Source organism: Anopheles funestus, chromosome 2RL, assembly GCF_943734845.2.
Source record: "Anopheles funestus chromosome 2RL, idAnoFuneDA-416_04, whole genome shotgun sequence".
Taxonomy (NCBI): Eukaryota; Metazoa; Arthropoda; class Insecta; order Diptera; family Culicidae; genus Anopheles; species Anopheles funestus.
Genome location: NC_064598.1, coordinates 102,163,940 through 102,181,833, shown reverse-complemented (window position 1 = coordinate 102,181,833; position 17,894 = coordinate 102,163,940). Strand labels below are relative to the sequence as shown.

The window sequence follows — 17,894 nt, the reverse complement described above, 5'->3', positions numbered from 1 at the left end:
TTTTTGCAAGACCAAATTACCTCCCACCGTGATCTGGTAGGTCTGGTGTAAAAAGAGTATGAGCCATACTGAAATGCATCAGCTGCTGCATTCAGATACAGAAAACATGCTTCTCCTTCGCCAAGTGGGACAAACATGGAGCTTCGTGTTTTATGCCGGCGGTTGATGTGACGTGACGTGAGCTGTGGCACAGATGACAGTGCGGTGTGTCACTTCAAAGATCAATTCAAAACATTTCAAAAAAAAGATCACACTACTGGACGAACCCTCCCTGGTGGCGATGGCTGCCGAGCCATGATGTTCCGGAAATGCCATTACACATACTCTATGGACAGCGAGATGTTGCGAATTCATAACAGAACCGTTGCAAGTCGTTGTATAAGTGTGGCGTTGAGGTTTCTGTATCAGGAAATACCCTAACCGACGTACGACGTTTTATTTTATTAATTGTCAATTTTAAAAGTGCTTAAATTATGTGTCATAGAAATAACAATAATACATAATACTAAATACTAATTTATAGATTCAATTTCAACAACATTAAAACGTATTTCTTTCCAATTTGTATCATTGCATTTCACTCATGCCCAAGCATTCTGGCAAATACACTCACGCAACTTATTGACCAGTTGCCATCTTAACCGTGACCGCTTAACGTCTCAATAAGAATCATTTTAATAGCTCCGCAAGCGTATCATTTTCATTCGAGTATATTGTATGGTTGTAGGAAACTCGATCCGATGCCAAGTAGACTGGCGTCCTGTGTGCTCGTGGCATTCCACTTAGGTAAAAACTGTTTAGCGTGACATGGTAGCCCGATGAGTCAGGCACTAATTAACGCGGACAGTTAGTCTCACACGCGGGAGACATTCTACTGCACAGCACACGCGAGAAATACACAGCTGTTGGCATCGGGACAAAAATAAACGTATCATCTGCTGTGCGCCTTCCCCGTGATCGGCACAGTACGCCCGACAATGCTTTCATGACGATTGCCGACCGTCCGTTCGACCTCTGATGCCTCACAGAAGGATGAAAAAAGCCTTATCGTTCGTGTCAAACGTTTGTTCATGTTACGCCCAATGGACATTAAATCTTGTAAAATACATTGAAATGTCACGATCATACAGCATTAAAAAATAGAAACAATTTTTAAGGATCTTCTGCTTTGTGCTATTTTTGCTACTGATTGTACACTAATTTAAGGCTAGGCTTAAAAAGCACGCCGTAAACAAATACAATGAAATCACCAGCTGAGACAACGATGCACAAACAACAGAAGTGACTCGATTTTCGAATTCGAACCCACTACCACTTCGGATTGTCTTGTTCGTTGAATGCGGCCTTACGATGCGCCCCGATCAACCTTCGAGGTGACGTACCAAGGTTTTGGGGAACGCGCATAAATTTTCCCCCCCGTGTTGAGGCATATGATTGTTCAATCGAGGATGTAGTTACCCTTTCCATAGTAAAAAAAAGCAGACAGGCGATAAGCGAAGGAACCCGCACAGACGGAACTTTCACATGCGGGTGTTTTGTAGGGAAATTTTTACGACCAGAAAGAAAATGTATTTAGTCATCGACATACTGATAGTTACCGGTGCTAAAAAAAGTAACCAACCCGCAGACAGTACTGTTGTCTGAAGTAGGAAAATGTGTTGCTTTTAAAATGCATGCTAAATTGCTTAGTTATTGGCAGTTGGGTTTTATGATAACACTATTAAAATATTTAAAATATGTTTAAGAAGCTTAACGTATAAAAACACAAACGCAAAACACGATCATTATACTACGAAGCATCATATCGCCTGCTTTTGGATTGCATTAATAAACTCCTGCTTTCGTGCTTCATAGCCTGTCTCGTTTTATTCGATGACAACATAATAGGTAGTAAATTAAAAGTACAAAATGAACAATCCACCACCGGATTAAGCGACCAGTACAATTTTTGCATAAAGCTCCCGTGCCAAAATGCATAAATGGCACGCGCGACTATATGCAAAACATTTTACCTACACACACGTCCACCATCCAACAGCACATTCACAGTGCGGTCCCTGCGGATTGGACCACCATACGTGCATAGAAAATGTTGCAGACCTGTGTACGATCAACAGAAGGGTTTTGAGAACGAGATCGACCATTACACATATGCTCCACATGCAAAGGAAACACAATTGACGGTGTTCACCTGCCCCGATACTGCTTCTCATTCACCTTAGCTTCTCGAACCCTGATGGACGTCGTTGGGAACCGTTTTGCTATGCGTTCAGTTTGAAACCTAATCTTAGCCACTCGATTTACGCTTCGACAGAAAGGGGTGTCTCGGTTGAGGGGGTTATTAAAATGAAATTAAAATATTAAATGCACGTCCGCGATAAAAATGTGCATGTCGGGTGCTACGGAAAGGTAGACCGTGTAGTGGCAAAACCGTATCAAAAGCTACAGTAATGTACACATTTTTTGTAGCGTTGTGCTTGTTGAAAATCTATTATATAATTTATTGTATTGTGAATTGAAACAATTCATTGAACATTGATTGAAAAAAATACCATAAATAAAATCAATTACAGTTCAAAATATTTTTAAACTAACATACATTTTTATACTGGTATAGCTGATGCTGTACTGTAACGCATAACACTATATTTGATATTAAAGCGGGATAGAATTTTGTTGGCATGAATCGTACCACCGCTGTGTGTACCCACGATCAAATAATTGCCAATCCATTCCCACTTCTAGCTCACATCTTTCCAAGTCGTATGCACCACGGCAGCACACGCGCTGTTCATTTGAATGTCTGCCTGAGCGCATGGGTGCAATTAATCTTTCGTTAGGTGCATTCGAGCGCGGGCGCGTCTCACTGTTCATGGTGGCCCCCGCAACGAAGCATAATTATTGATGACAAATTTGATTGAACTTTGACAGGTTTTGGCTGGCGAGTGGCCAACTGTGACACCAAGAAGGGCGAATACGCTACCAACAAGCGAACGATATAGGATAGAAGGGTGACAAACCGATGAACATTTTGTTGCAATTGAGTAATTGATGATTTGTTTGCGGAAAATTCAAATTTTCATTTTGCTCCCGTGGGACGGTCCGTATGGGATTTGAAACCCGGTATTGTTGTGTGGAACCAACACCGTTTATCACCGGCTGGCTCTGGTCGCCACATATCCGTCAATATAAAGGATCGTATACATTTGCAATTCCCAGTGAAGATCAATCTATCGATATCAGTAAAGTAAATTCTCAAACTAAACATCGCTATCGATGAAAATGGTAACCTTCGACCATCTACGTTCCAATTTCCCAACCGTTGTTTAAACAAACAAAACCACATCATCATAAGATGGTTTCGTTGCAATATTCACCAAACTGTTCTTCAGCTTCACACGTTTTCGTTTTCGTTAAAAATAAAAAATGCACTCAAACTTAAAACAAAATAAACGGTTGCTTCATATAACCGGTTACGCCCTGACGTTGAGCTCGGCCTGGTACGGTAGGGTGGCCGGCCTCCTGGAAAATAAATGCAACGCACATGCATGTGTCAAGCGATCGATGAGTAAGATGCACTGGAATGTGTTCCAGTTTTGTTTCAGCGCGTGCATTAGCTGGCCGATTTTCCGACTGCTGACCGTTTTTGGGAAAGGAACATTTCTACAGCACCTGCAGCTGGTTTGTGAAATACAATTTCATCCAGCATCAAATTGACAAGATTTAGCAGCTAAAGCGAGAGAAAACTAGCGAGGGGTAAACCATCATGAAACAGAAACGCCCCACAGATGCGCGCAAGATCCGTGCATCGTGCTCAGATATAGTGTGATTAAAGATCTTTCGTCGTAATGAAGTAATCTGTCCGTTTGTGGAGTTAGCACACTCAATCAAAACTGCTCCTGCTGTTGCGTTGCCAAGTGCTGGCTGCAAGTGGGTGCGGTTGCAATTTGCGATGCAATTCGCGAGCAGATAAGAATATCTCCGTGATTCACAAAGTTGCAGGAAAGCGACCAACCGTAACACGCAGAACTTAAACGGTTTCGATTGTACCCCATTAAGGGTGACATGCGATCCTTGTATCAGATACGGTGATGGTGACGGTGTTACAACGGATTTACGATGATCGTACACCGGAGTTCAGGCACGATCGCCTCCGATCGACTCTTGTGAACCCTTGAGCGCTTTTCAAGTGCGAAAACATGCGCACATGCTTCTGCTGGTTGCCCATGGTCTCCCAGCGTGGTCATTAGCCTGTGGATAAAATATGCACCACTCGAATCGATAAACTTATGAACACATTTTTGTCGAACATTATGCCGTGAGGTTCGCTTTTATCATTTACCGAAAAATCAATAAATTTGCAAAGAAATCATGGCAAACGCATAAACTAAGCTACATTCATAGTGCAAGGCACTTGCAGTAATTGTGTTCAATTGAAGAGTCTATGATTTCTTGAAGGTAAACTTTGTAGCACAGTAGCACAAACTTGTTTTCTTTCACTTAGTGAGAAAATATTTTAACAAAGTGTCTTAAAAGATAATAATAGCGTCGACAATAATTTAGCGCACAACATGTTTGTCCAGTCGTTTCATAAGCCGTTTGTAGACTCATTATCTGTGGTGGTAAGTGATCTACAAACCCTGAGGATTTTTTGGCGACTTATTTTACGGAGCCACGTTTGCGCCCGGTTGCAAAACCCGGGGGGCAGTAGAAAACCAACCATTTCTAGTGATGCAACATCACCACGCCGATCTTAGCGGAAAAAATGAAGAAGCTGATTGGTTTGGTTTGCTGATTGAACCCTAGAGCTCCAATCGTGCCATTTTTGCAAACAATAAAAATTTCAAACCACTTCCCAAAGCTATGTTCGCAAAATAGTGTCCCAACCCCAACGGGACTGTTTAAGTAAGTTGTTTGAAAAGCCCGCGGGCAACATCGTTGATAATGCAGCAAAATAATATAATGTCGAGGAAAATACATCGTCCACTCACTGGCGATTATCGAGTCGACAATCGTTTCCTTGAGGAAATGGATGGCTTTAATTACATAACGTGTACCGTGGAGAGTAGCTAATTGATATTAGCTTGCAGCGGTACAGGTGCACCGATAGTGGTTGGCAGAGCAAGCCCATGGTTTTGTATAAGAGACAGTGCAGTTTAACATCAATTAGCTTTTTTAACGTTTGTATTGTTAGCTCAATGGTATGATTTTTTTTTTAAATAGCTGATAATGTTTCTGACATATTTTTTTCCTAAGAATAGTACATCGTTTGATCATCATTATCTAAATATAACACATTTTTCATGTTTAATTAAAAAACGTATCTACATATAGCTACAAGCAACAAGCAAACATTAGCTTCCAAGTTACCAATACGGATAAACATTAACTAAATCATGAAGTTTACTCCACACAGAAGAAATCTATTACTTATGTCACAGCAGAACATTAAACGTACAACTAATCATAACATGGCTACATGATCGATCGGCCAAACGTGCCCAATGCGCAGCAATGACCGTTGTCACGCCGTAAAAAATAAGGCCGTGTGATGGTGATGGTGGCGCACACCGTGTTTATCTTAAATTACAGCTTTAATTATCGAAATCACATCGTTATTATTCCTCCATCAGCATTACCATAAATCTTTTTTATTGAAACACATTTATGGCATTCGACAGCTATGGCGCTGGATCGCTAAATGTGTTGATCACAAAGCGGACTGTAGCAGTTTGTTACATTTTTTTTGCTCCTGTTTTAACAGTTAGGAAGTCCGCAGTTATATACCACGTAAACATAGTTTGATACTGCTCAATAGGAATGAAATGTTAATTTTGTTCGTTATTTCGACCAATTTTACAAATATGTTAGTAAAACATTTGGACCATTTATACTTTATCGTGAGCAAAACGAGGTTCCGTGAATTTATTGGATTGCACGCAACTAATCACAGACCACCACAGACTCGATTCATTCGCTTGCAGACACTCGCAAATCCTTCCATCCAGCATGATGAATAAATAAATGCACATTCTCATTTACGCTATCGTTCACCCTGAAGGTTCTACAACGACATGGTGGTTAAACAGGCGTGTTATTGAACTGTAATAATGTCGTGTTCACACAGACCCTAGCAGCAATATGTATGACTATATGGTACTATACGAACATTAGATCATTGCACTGAGTCATCGAAGCACGTGCTTCATCGGTAGATATTTTTTATGCAATGGCAAATATAGCAAAGATTGATTTACGATACTCTTGCTTTGGAAACATTTTAATTACATTTTGAATCATTTTGCCGATAGAAGCAACATGTAGCATAGCGTGCTACATTAGTCTTATGCTTCATGGTCAACACCGAATTAAAATTTCACTCAAGACAGAATGGTATGATACGATAATTCAGCTGACAGATACACATTTTCCTCGCTAGAAAGTATTGAGGGGATTGGCACACTATTCTTCCCCTCTTGCTGCATTGGGTAATAACGATAGAACCTCTTTCCTGTAAAGATTACATTTCGCCATATCCAAGCGTGTGAAGGAACGTTTTGTGGAGTACGATTTATTTACACAAACGCTCGCTTCGGTTGATGGTTTCTTGTGAAAAGTTGCTATTTCAGATACTTCACCAAAGTACTCGAGAACATCCTATATAGTGCGGCTAAGTATTTCAGCACGGAAAGGCCCCAAAAAAATCGACCAGTGATGTCTGCTTTTGATCACATGCCACTGGTGAACGTTTATCGCGCGTGATCTGTAGAAAACATTCGCGTGAAAATTTGTTGCAATTACCAGCCGGTCATCGTTTCTAGGGGAAGGCATTCCATTTGCAAAGCATAGTGGCGTTAATAACATTCTTTTTATCTTGATTGGAGAGACTTTCTTCATACATTCCTTAGTATGTTTGAACTCAACTTAAGAATGTCCTCAGTGATCGTATAATTTTGAAAGCATCCCTAAGTTTTATTACTTTCAGGATCGGATTTCTTACCACATGGTTCATAATTTTCGAATGTTTACAGAACACACAGGTGGAATAAAATGATTTTTATCGCTCCTGTAGCTAGCAACTCACACCGGAGGTAAAACACGCCTAATTAGTTGGCAGCTATTCACGACCGGTGCTAATTCGTGTTAATTTGCAAAGGATAACATACTTGATGCCGACGATCACATTCTGTACTAGAGCTCTGTAAACATTTTTCCGACATCTGCACAACATGAACTCAAGATGACGTAGAACGTCGTTACACGAGCCAACATGCGGACTTCGCGACAAATGCAGGCTTGTAACGACAAGACACAGCGTTGGCGCCGTTGAACGATGTAACAGAAACATACACCCTTCCATCAAGTGGGTCATTTTTCTATCATCAAATGCGCTGAAAAGAGTTTTAACGTTCACGAGGCGAAAAAAAAACAAATCCCTACCGTTCTAGCATTACATTTATATTTCCGATGATTAAAAGCCACCATTGCGATAGAGCATGCGCTCCATTGGTCATAAACGTACATTTTAACACATCGATGGTTCGGTGCAGCTGGATCAGGTTCGTGAAGCATAAAATCGTCACCGAGTGACCACCAACACGGGCTCCGTTGCTGACGGTCAACATGGGCTTTATTTATGTCCATATAAATGTGAGCCCTGCTCAATGCAAAAGTACACTCTCTATCGTTAGAGCGCAAAAAGGTCCATCAAATGCGTCGACTCCATGTGTACGATTGTGCAACACTATGCAATTGTGCCATTTCGTGCACAACGAATGCACAAACCCTCGCCGTGGATTGGTTTTTTTTGTTTAATGCACTCGAAGCATTTTGTATCGAGAGGGTGGAGCCTTTGGGGCGTGATTTTACGAACGGACACGTTTTGGGACAGGGTTGTTCCTTCGCATGCTTTAGACAGTAGAATCTAAATGTTGCTACCACTGCTAGAGTGGGTAAATGGGAGCGTTTTAGGACCGTAAATTTTATCCTAAAAAACTAGTTTTTGCACAGACATTATTATGAAAAACCCTTAGCTACTTTAGCACCGGATCAGCCCGACGGGTGAGGAAATTCGACGCACAATGAAATGATAATGTGATAGAGATAATAATGTACATTAAAGGAGCACTTGAGATAAGTCACATATACTTAATGACAGGCCGATCTGGCTGCCCACCAAGTTGTGGTTCAATATTTAACTGGCCACTGTAATAATCGGTACAGCAGAAATCAATAAATAGATACTGTTTATTATACAGCTATAATTTAGAGTGAAACTTTGGTTATCGTTTCATCATCAATAAATGAATATGTATATACATCTATAAACATATGTGTTCATGTTATAGATCGCAAATAAAATAAATCGGAAGCGATCACATCAGCGATTCATTTATTGCGCCCTTGCGTATCGTGCTACAGGGTCGCTACACCAAAACCAGATCCAGATGCATCGTACAGCGACCGAGTGCTCTAATTGATCGAATGCAAGATAGCTCATATAGATTCAATGCACGTGAAGATCCTTGCCCTACGATACGATAGTTCGCTGTGAAATAAGTTGCACATAACGCAACATGGCCCGTCAGCACGATTCGTCGACGATGCATCTTCTAAGACGACGCTCAACAATTGAGTCGTTTGTAAACGGGTGACGTGTTCCGAATGGTAAAGCAAAAGGGAAAGGGCTGAAGGGTTGAGAATCGAGAACGAGGTCAGTGAGCCTTTGCCACTGTAGGCTACTGGAAACAGACATGCTTCTGATACAGCTAGAATTTGTATGGAAGTAACTTTTAATTCCATTAATGGAAATAGAACAAATTCAAATACTCAAGCAGTTTTCAAAAATGAACGGTTTCTTAGTTATTCTTCAAAAAAATTAAAACATGGTTTTTGCAGAAATTAACTCGAGATAAAAAAAATCCCACTCAACACAATTGTACTAAACCTGCTTCAGATTCAGTAATTTTCAATAGAACACAGAATATTCGTCTATATATTTTTACTTACCTTTCTTCTTTATCATACTTTGGGAACGTGACGTGCATCAGCTCCAGCACGGAGCTCTCGCTCTGCGGTTCGGCCGAAATGCCTTGAGCACGCTGCCTCTGGACACCGCCGTGTGTACCGAGCTTGCGACCACCGGGAGACACTCCCGTCGCACCACCGCTCGTCCGGAATACACTCTGGAACTTGTCCAGATGGCTACGCAACTCCGCCACCTCATCGTGCTTCTGCCGCAACAGATCTTCCAGCTCACGGATGCGAATATCCTTCGCCTGGACGACCTTGAGCAGCTCCTGAACCTGCGGCGACAACCCCAGTGCTTCCCCATCGGAAATGAACAGGTTCTGCAGGATGCCCTGTACCTGTTGGTCGCCTTGCAACTGGGCCAGCTGCTTGTAGCTGTTCACCGTACCCGCGTTCAGATTATTGTTGACGGTATCAGACGCGTTCGTCGGCACCGTGGCCGCCGACGCGATCTGTTCACTCATCTTGCCGTCGTGATCGTTGTGGTCGCGTGGAACACTCGCGGTCGCGGACTGTTCGCACCTATTGCTGCTCCGCCGCTGCAAACGATCTGCACTCGCGAAACCGTGCGCGTTGACTGATGCGGTCGCTGCAACCGACGCGGACGACGCGGCAGTCTTCTTCGCGACCGGGACCGATGTCAGTACGTCGCCGAACCGTGGCGCAGTTGCAACGGGTGGTACGGCGGGGGACGCGAAGTTCGTGTACTTAAGCAGCCGGCCGAGCTGCTGGGCGTCGAGTGCGGTTGCGCCGCACAAGACCGTCTGCGTCTCCTGCTCGACGGCCGGGCGCCGTGACGCGAAGCACAGCCCGTCAAAACACACGCGCATCCACACGATTTTTGCTGCTTGCTGCCGGTGGTGTCATAAAAATAAAATCTATTCGAAAGCAAGAGAGAAATAGAGAGAACCAAAAGGATAACATATGAGCGAGTGAAAGTTATAGTAAAAGATAGGCATTGGCATCGGTAAGGTGGACATTGGAGATTATGAATGGCATTGCCGTTTGTTTTTTATCTACAACAGTAAGGTGCTATAATAATACCAAAAAGATTAACAATGCATGAAACTATATAATACAAATTTTAGCTTTTGTTTCAATATATAAACGTGTCTTATTACTATTTGAACGATTCATTCTGCAAAAAAAAAAAATTGAAAAACAAAGATTTTGTGTATTGACATTCCTTACCATTACTTCCGAAAAATGTAATTTGATTTTTTCATGAAATACGTTACAAATTCAAATTATTGTTAATAATGAAATAATTAGAATTTGTACTTTACAGCAGAGCTAAAAAAACAAATAGCAAGAAACATATCCTTTTACAGTAAGAGACACAAATATCATGTCCCAGAACATGCCCTAGAACAGAAGTGTGAAACCATAGTCGATTGGAATCACGTTTTCAATTTCACTCTCTTCTCCTTCGGCAACACCAGTAGCTATACGATCGAACAGAACACTTCCGGCGCCACCGGTTTATCACCGCAACTGTCTAAAACGGAAATGTATTTCACCACCTAATTAAACATTAACCCATTACGCTTGCTTGCTCGAATCGAACTAAACCGCCAGGTTGCACCAGGTTAACAAATGATCGCAACCATCGATCGGATGCAACGTGTCCTTCTTACTCCTCTGAGATATACTGACGAATAAGTAACGAAGGCAAAATGAAACTCTAACCAACCACCTCAGTACTCGGTTCAACGCTGACGAGAAATGATTTAAGTCCCGCATTGGCAACATCCGACAGCATCCAACACCGATCGTTCGAACCGTGCGTAATAGAAGCATCATGCTATCCATACACGATATCACTAGCTTTTCTATGGTGGAAGCGGGTTTGCTGTTGAGTTGAATGAAAAACGGCAGATTAATTTTTATGACTGCGTTCGTTCTTTCGCATGCCTGCTACACGATCCACCGTTTGCAAACACGTTTCATGCATAAATTTTCAATTGATTACAATTATTAAATAATTGAAAAGAGAAACGTTCTCCCACCCAACGGTACCGCTAAAGGAAACTGGTACACAGCTAGCAAACAACGATGATGGCGGCGACAATCGAGGAAAAATAAATGCAGTAAGCTAGGTAAGCAGTAAAAACGGTCCTACACGAAAAATGCACAACTATAGCATAGCACATAGATATTAATTCTTTCGGAGCACTCGCCAGTTCCGCCCCGAGTTATACGCGATTTGTTGTTTCACCTTTTTTTCCTCTTATCTATTTACTGGCTTCCGAGCATGCGCTTGCACATGCGAGCCACAACCTCGCATGGTTCCGTTTTTTTGTTTTTGTTTTACTTTACACCACGCAGTGCAACGTTCTGCGCCCTCTAATGTTGGGCCGTGCGGATTGCATTGAAAATGTGCATTAAATTAATTGCGATCATTAGAAGGCTGTCGATGAGGCACAAAACCCACCACCGATATCATTTAGTTGTGCTAGTCGTGTTTTTTGTCACTGTTTCTTTGTTCCCTCCTACTTTACATTTTAAAATGTATTCTCCAGGGGTCAAAACATATAGGCCAGCACTGTATGCAGCGTGGAGAGGCTCAGCTGGATCGAGTACATTATTTCCAATGGCTCTGTGCATGATTTATAGTCACCATCATCGAACCGGTCCTAGCCGCCACGCTTCATAGTGATATCATAACGTATGAGTGATGTTTTCCGTTTTCCCGCCACTACATACTAGCGACAGGGTGAAAAGTTAGGTACATGCCGTCAGCTTTGGTTGTTTAATGAAGCCATAAGCGCGGGTTTGCTCGGCGAATGAGCGATAGGGGTAACTGCAACGAACATTTTATAAGCTCATTAGATCAAGTAAAATGGATGAAGAAATTATTCAACTCAACGTCTTATCCAAAGGTGTCAATTGTTTACAATGTATACATTTTACTGTGTGCAAATCAAAATCAATAGATCTAATCTCCAAAACTGCCTGTAGTCTCGAGAAAATAATAGTAAGGAACAGATACAGAAGTTTCTCCTAACAATAATTGCAGTGCGACATTTAGGGATCAAAGCTCGAGAATAAAAATCACCATGTAGGACGAATGCAACATTTCTAATCGAAAGAAGAATAACATCTGAAAAGCGACAACACGTGATAAATGTATGTATTCTACTAGACTGCCCCCCATAAATATTTCTAAACAAATTATATAAAAAAAAACCTTTCACTGGTCCATATAGGTAGGCAGATGAAGTTGTAAATCACTGTGAAACGCATATCACACTGAACCATATTTTCTTATACGATTATCAGTTTCCATTGACGATGAGTGGAGGATCACGAACCACTGCTCCCGATCTAGCACTACCAATCCTCCTCCAAATACAATCAGTCTTCCTTCAGCCTCATACCAATCCACAACGATTATTTCAGTCGAGCTTATCGCTACCGGAACCTACCTACTGGCCACCTTGCTCAAACGCTTGCTGCACGATACAGTGTGGTAATGAAACGCAAACCGACACTAATGGTATACACATGCTTCCCTTCGTTGTAATTCACCATTCCTCCGTTCCGCGTTGGTAAGGTTCACTTCACGCGATGCCACCATGCTCACCGATTTCATGATTTATGTTCTACCGATGTCAGTAGACAGACATGGGAGGGAACGTACTACTACAACACCGAGGCATACGAGCAAGCTAGACACCCGATATGGTTGATGGTGGATGCGCCGACATATGTTAATGCGTGTGGCTACATTGTCCACGCATGCAGGTGCGATCAACAGCGAGAACTAATCTCGCCTAATGGGTTTCAATGCGGTACTGGCTGTTTGCAAACATTTATAGTAAAGCCGTGTTGACACATAGCTTTAATCAGTAAGTAGTCCTAGCGATCATTAGATCTAAACCAATTGTATTTATCATGTGAGGCTGTATCAAACCAACGTGGAGTGTTAGTAGGATGCGCAAGTCTTTTATGAATTCACAGCAGAGGATTGTTATCATTATCTTACTATCGACTATTTTGTACTTTCTACATTCATTATTGGTCAAACCGCTTAAATCTGACAGTAGAACGTTCTTCTACTGAACATTTAACAGCTACCTAAACGAATTGCTGTCACGTTACAAGACTCAACAGCAACTCGTGGGATGTTCGTCGAAACGTATTACGTCACGGCAGGCAATTAGCGGCAGTGTAATGCAAATCTACTTTTTAGAAGTATTATTTGCAATCGAAACCTGAATTAGCCATTTCCATAAATTGGCGAGATTTATTTGAAATTTTATTGCTTGCTATACGAACTGTACGATCAAGATTGTCGTTTTAGTGTACTGTGAAATAGAAGGGTAGAATTTTTCTATAACATTTTAATTATCATCGTACTCAAAAAAAAATAGTTTCAATATACCAAACATTGATAAATTTTGACAAATACCAATCTTAAAGAGGATATGAGTAACACAGGAAAGTTGAAACAAAATTTAACTGACTGCTAAACTGCATTGTTCGACCATTTATTATTGTAAGCTGTAGATATTTCAATCGAGAAATTATATTTAATACAGCTTATGTATGATGAAGTATATGAAGTCATGGCCACTTAAAGTTTCCCCAAAAATTAACCTGGAGACCTCATGAAATCAGGGAACACTCGTGCATCCAAAAACCCAACCTTATCCTTCACCAAAAAATATACGGTATTGACGAAACTGGGTCACAGATACGAAAGGCCGTCGGGTTCGTTTGCTCGGCGTGTTATCAAACTTGAAGAAACCTTGCGAATTTCTACCGACAAACATGCACCCGCGTTTGGGGAAGAGCAAATAAACAAACAAACGACGTGAATAACACGATACTGCAATAAATGTCTAGAAAGGAAAACACTCCCATCATATGTGCGGAATCATAAAGAACACGCCGGCGGAATCTCACTAATGCTTTCCTCACGAACTCTGTCCCACCGTAGAACCGGGAACCTAGGAATCGTATCGGCTACTCCGACCCCGGGTAATGACTGTCAATGTAGGCTTTTTAATAGCAGGCAATTCTGCAAATTGGTTCAATAAAGTGAACCCAATGACGTGGCGCTTGAAGGTCGCGACTGTTGAGTGAAGTTATTACTCATAAATTAGGACATTGGCACCCAGATGTATCGTGAATTGTTGAATGTTTGTGAGACCAGCAAATTAAACGATTGTGAATTTAATGATTCTTGATTTCCCATTCAGTTAGAATATTGTTTGTTTCTCATGTTAAATGCCTTGTATTATGTAAATATCGCATTGAATGAAATACACACCCAGTTATTCATGATCATTGGTGAGTCACATAATATCCACGCTGATGAATGTATGAATTTTTCATTCCATAAACTTTAGAATAACCCTATTAATCTTATTTTTTCATTTTTCTAGAAATACTGCCGGGCTTTTACATTTCCTTTAGCATGCGTCAGATAACATATGCTAAGTATTCCGGAGCTTCTGACCTCTTCATCTTTCGGCCCAGATATCCCAAAACAAAACAAAAATCTATACCAGATCTACAGAAACATTTCATGCAGCATGGTTGTTTGCATGCATAAATCATCGTCCCTTATCTATCTCGTGCAACAACACCACATGGCCTCGAATAGGAGTTCTCACAGTGTAACCGAATGAAGCTGAAAACATACATCCATTGCGGGAAATAATATTTCAAGGCTTCTGGCCTCATCTCAGCAACTAACTAACACCCAAAGTGGCGGAACTGGCCACCCTAAGGTTGAACCGTAGAAAAAATGTGCTATTTTAAGCCCGCACTGCTGTGCTTGTTGATTCTGCTCAATTGATAACCTAATGCTATTGGAGCCCGGAATCAAACAGGGAAGTTTTTCTTTGTACCTCCTATTCACCTACAGAGCACCTTTTGATGATGAGTGGGACAAATAGCACGTGATACGCTGCTACAGCAAGCGGAGCACTTCTCATCAGCCGTAGGAGATATATCTATCCTTGTGAAACTCGACAAATTTGTTCACTATTAACGTTGCTTTGTACGTCAGTGCGAACACACTGATCAATACGTTTGAATTTTTTCGCTGTTGATCCAGACTTTTTTGAGATCTTTTGAAAGGTTCGCGTCATCTATCGCCACCTTGCGATGACCTTGCTTAGTAGGGAACGCGCTACCTGTTTGTCCAAACACTTGGCATGTTTCCAATCCGGTTCTAATCGTAGGATCAATGTGTTTCATGAGAAAGGGCTGTTCCGACTCAACTATAATCGTCATACAGCTACATACAGCGTCCCTTAATAGAGTTTGATTCAAACGATTACACTACTCTGGGATATCATCAACACTACTCAGCTGTTCACTAACTGATCAATTGAAGAGAACATTCATATTGAATAAAATTAACACTTCAGCAACACTTTATGCGCCCACAGGAAAGTTGTTCGCCACCAGCATTCAAATGGTTTCGTAACTTTGCCATCACTGATTGATCGAATATCGAAGCAGAACTAGCCAGATGTTGATCGGTAACCTCACACAGCCACCTTACTAAGCTCGTCATACGGAAAACGATTCTGGCCTCGCACCTACTTCAAAAACCAACGGACCCACCAGAAACCCCATCGCATCACCTTATGCCTGCCGCCTATGATCGAACACACCATATCGACAACTTGGGTACGTACCACTTCCGAAAGGGATCACTGTGTCCTGCGCTGGAGGAGCGTTCGAAACGCACTGAAATTGCTGAAATATCGCGGACTTGTTTTTAACAATGCCCGCGCAAACACAATGCCGCAGCGCTTCGTCGACGAATCGATGTAGCAACGCAACGCAAATCGTCACGGTTGTAGTCGTCGATGTCGTTGAGTGGCCGCCGCCGGCGCGTTATTCGATCGTCGATTGGCGCTTCTCGTTTCTTCTTGAACGCCTGCTCTTTGCTGCGGTGCCACCAACGCGGCGAAGGAACTTCGAATCGATTCGACTTAATTGAGAACTTGGAAGACACACACACACGCGGGCGCGACTATGGACGCGGAGACATTACACTAATAATAAGCTTAAACACTTGATTCAAAATCGGTACACACATAGCACACACTTGTACACTGCACGACACACGCCAGTAAAGCTACTACACTACGCCCGTTGTTAGCTGCTGATAGCACCAATATCACACTCAAGTCTCGCTGAAGACGAGGGGATGGAAACCCACGCGTACACTTTTTTGTAAATATTTTTATTTTAAATCACACACATACACTGTTCCATTCGATGCGATTCGTATGCAAGTTTAAATTAACTGATAGGCATAAGCTGACAGGGAGATAAACAGATCACATTCAATGAAAGGCCTTCTTTTCGCATAACATTTATATAAAAATAAATTAGATCAAACAGTTGATCATTGTTTAAATAAATGTTTTTTTTTTAACATTTATCATTCAGCTCCTTCTAATTGAGAATTAGGATAACAATTACTAAATGTTACAAGACTGCAAAACACTAGAGGTGATCGTCCGATCGACGATCGTGAGAAGATCATAAACAATAATTATTATCATAAATAGGATAGTTTCGTAGTTTTTACTTGATGTTAAAGAATAACAATTTTTCGCGTGATGTAATTAAACTGTGCATTTTTGTTAAAAACCTATTAAAATTAAAACGCTTGCAATACACTAATCCATGAATCACCCTTTACGGTACTTAATTACATTTTCAAACAAATTCTACGAATCGTTTCTACGAAGCACACACAAAAATCACAAAAACACACACACACGAATTGAGAATACTCTTATCGGTTTCTGTTACTGCATGCAAAAAATCTGCATGCAATTGGCTGCATCGTATTGGCGGGGCGACGCACTCGTATTACACGCGATAAAAAAACACCGTTTTTACGGTGCTTTCCACTGCACAATTGGCACAATGCCGGGCAACAACAATACGGCGGGTACAATAAACCGTCTACAAATAAACAGCACATCAAGCAAGAATTGGCATAATCCACCACTAAAAGCGGAGAAACGTTCTCACGAAGGCGAAACAGGGTATATATTTGTTCGATTCTTCAAGCGCCTTGGCAATGACCGCGGTTTCAGTTTATTTTTCGGTGCAAATGATCCCGTTCCGATTATTGCATAAATCTGGAAAGCAACAAAAAAAAAGTTAAAAGAGTTGTAAAGAAAGTTAAGCAAGATATTAGTAATTTGAAAACATAGCAACAAAATAAACATTAATTTTAATTTTTCGTCAATATAAAATTTTATAAGTAATGCTCAAGTCGACACAAATCACGCCACGTTTAAAAATAAAGGTCTCATGCGCTTTTGCGAATCTAAATTTGTCCTACGGATGCTGCCATATGATAAGACGGTTTAAAAATATTTCACAACCGTTTGCGGCCGTCTTCTGTTTTTGTTTGCGAATGTAAATTAACTACATTCTTTAATACGTTTCATAGAATGAAAAATGCACAGAAGACTTGATTCCGAGGTAAACTTTGCATAAAAAAATATGTTCTTTCAGCTTAAGCAAGCAGGCAAACCTGTGTCAGCGGATTTACTGATCACTATCAGTGAACAATATAATAAACGCAATCCACATCCACTCTCCAGCATCTTGGACCCATAAAACCCGAAAAGGTCGATCGAGGAATCTTCGTTAGTAAGAACAGGTTGTGTTTGGTTACGAATGCGGGAAGAATGGAAAACCACGAATCCACCGACTTTATAGAACGGCACAGCGCTTTCCGGTCGTCACACTAGCGACGTGAACCACTGTCGTGCTGAGGACCACAAATAATCCAACCGAAAGGAGCCACTTGCCTTTGAGGAGCAATCGTCCAAAACAACCATCTTCTCATTTAATCTTTTTTTCTTTTA

At 41.3% G+C, this 17,894-nt stretch overlaps 2 protein-coding genes across 6 annotated transcripts in view; both read right to left on the bottom strand.

Moving 5' to 3' along the window:
* The window catches only part of LOC125762127 (cGMP-dependent protein kinase, isozyme 2 forms cD4/T1/T3A/T3B), a 77,414-nt gene extending 67,554 nt beyond the window's left edge, over nucleotides 1-9,860 (bottom strand). The window contains exon 1 of the mRNA XM_049423918.1: nucleotides 9,010-9,860. Within this exon, the coding sequence (XP_049279875.1) occupies nucleotides 9,010-9,860 (851 nt within the window). The remainder of the gene's footprint in view (nucleotides 1-9,009) is intronic.
* LOC125762128 (chromosome transmission fidelity protein 18 homolog) overlaps nucleotides 9,797-17,894 on the bottom strand; it is a 92,052-nt gene continuing 83,954 nt past the window's right edge. The window contains exons 11-12 of one of the 5 annotated variants that reach the window (XR_007418167.1): nucleotides 16,722-17,156; nucleotides 16,215-16,320 (exon numbers count right to left, since the gene is read on the bottom strand). Coding sequence is in view for 1 of the 5 variants with exons in the window: in XM_049423921.1 (XP_049279878.1) it covers nucleotides 9,894-9,908 (15 nt within the window). In the remaining 4 variants the exon portion in view is untranslated. Of the gene's footprint in view, nucleotides 9,909-16,214; nucleotides 16,321-16,721; nucleotides 17,157-17,894 lie in introns of those variants that run through there. The other 4 variants (XR_007418168.1, XM_049423921.1, XM_049423924.1 and 1 more) reach the window with 4 other exon arrangements.